This window comes from Manacus vitellinus, unplaced genomic scaffold (genome assembly GCF_001715985.3).
Source record: "Manacus vitellinus isolate BGI_N305 unplaced genomic scaffold, ASM171598v3 scaffold_64_pilon, whole genome shotgun sequence".
In the NCBI taxonomy this organism is placed as follows: domain Eukaryota; kingdom Metazoa; phylum Chordata; class Aves; order Passeriformes; family Pipridae; genus Manacus; species Manacus vitellinus.
The window spans coordinates 1,043,702-1,045,052 of NW_021940718.1; the positions used below are offsets into that span (position 1 = coordinate 1,043,702).

The 1,351-nt window shown below is 60.0% G+C and overlaps 1 protein-coding gene across 1 annotated transcript in view; it reads right to left on the minus strand.

Annotated features, from left to right (window-relative positions):
• The window catches only part of SH3GL1 (SH3 domain containing GRB2 like 1, endophilin A2), a 13,856-nt gene that overhangs the window by 2,010 nt on the left and 10,495 nt on the right, over positions 1-1,351 (minus strand). Inside the window, exon 4 of the mRNA XM_029963871.1 lies at positions 262-386. Coding sequence (XP_029819731.1) covers positions 262-386 — 125 coding nt within the window. The remainder of the gene's footprint in view (positions 1-261; positions 387-1,351) is intronic.

Below are 1,351 nucleotides of genomic sequence, written 5' to 3' on the forward strand. Positions count from 1 at the left end.
AGCGGGATGGAAGAGGGGAGGGAGGGAGAGATCCTTGGTTTTTCCTGCTTGGCACTGAGTGGGCACTTCCCAGGCTGGAGAAACCTCTGGAACATCCCCAGAGCCAACACGACAAAGGCTGTCCTGCCCCGAGAGCCCCCAGCCCGATCCAGAGGCATTCCTGACGTTTTCCAGGGCCACATCCAGAGCCATCCTTCCCGGGCAAACAGAGCAGCTCCAGGGGCACAGGGGGAGGAGGGCACAGCCCTGGCACAGCCTCACCTGAGACTTTGGGGGTGGGGTTGCAGGAGAAGCCCCCGTTGGACTGGTCGCTCTCTCCGAAGTCGTAGCTCTCCCTGGGCTTGGGCTTGTATTCCCGCCTGGGGCGGGAGGAGGCCTCCCTCATCCTGGGAGAAGGGAAAGAAGGGGGGACAAACTGAAATAAGGGATGGGATGCAATGGGATCGATGTGTTTTTCCTCCTCCTGGCTCGGGTTTTTGTGGAGAAGGATCTGCTTGACTCCCCGTGCCGGAGCCTTTGGAAGGCGGGTCTTCCCACCCTGGGAGGGAAGGGAATTCCGGGCTTTGCCGTGCAATGTTTGGGAATTCAGGCCAGCAGAGGACACTCGTGCTGTAGTTTGGAAGCTGAGGCTTGGCAGGATCCTGCTCCCAGCTCCTCCTCATTCCAAGTAGACACTTGGGATCCACTGGGATCCACCCATGGGATCCACTGGGCAGCTTCTCCAGGAGGAGGGAGTGGATCCAGCCCTGCAGGGAATCCACCCCTCCTTCCCCAGCCCCACTTTGGGGACGTGGTGGCTCAGATGACCCGGGGGAGTTGTGCAAACCAGCTCATTCCCTGTTCCAACTGCTCCCCTGTGGATTCTGGCAGCTGCTGGAGGGCAGGAATCCCGGGAGGGCAGGAATCCCGGGAGGGTGGGAATCCCAGAAGGGCAGGGCAAGACCAGGCAGCTCCAGGGGTGTTCCCACCTGCCTCCCAGCACCAGCTCACAGGGCTCAGAAGCCCAGAGATGGGGTGGCATGGAGGGAATTCCAACCCTTTTCCATCCCTGCCAAGCTCAAATCCAGCCTCGCTGGGAGCAGCGCCTGGAGAAGGTCTGGATTGAAACTCCAGAAGTGGCTTTGACACCCAGGAACAGATTCCCTGGGAGGGTGGGGAGGGCTGGGATGGAATTCCCAGAGAAGTTGTGGCTGCCCCAGCCCTGGGAGTGCCCAAGGGCCCCTTCCAGGGCCTGAAGGGGTTACAGGAGAGCTAGAGAAGGATGTGGGACAAGGGATGGAGGGACAGGACACAGGGAATGGCTTCAAAGTGAAAGAGGGGAAATTTAGATGGGATATTGGGAAGGAATTCC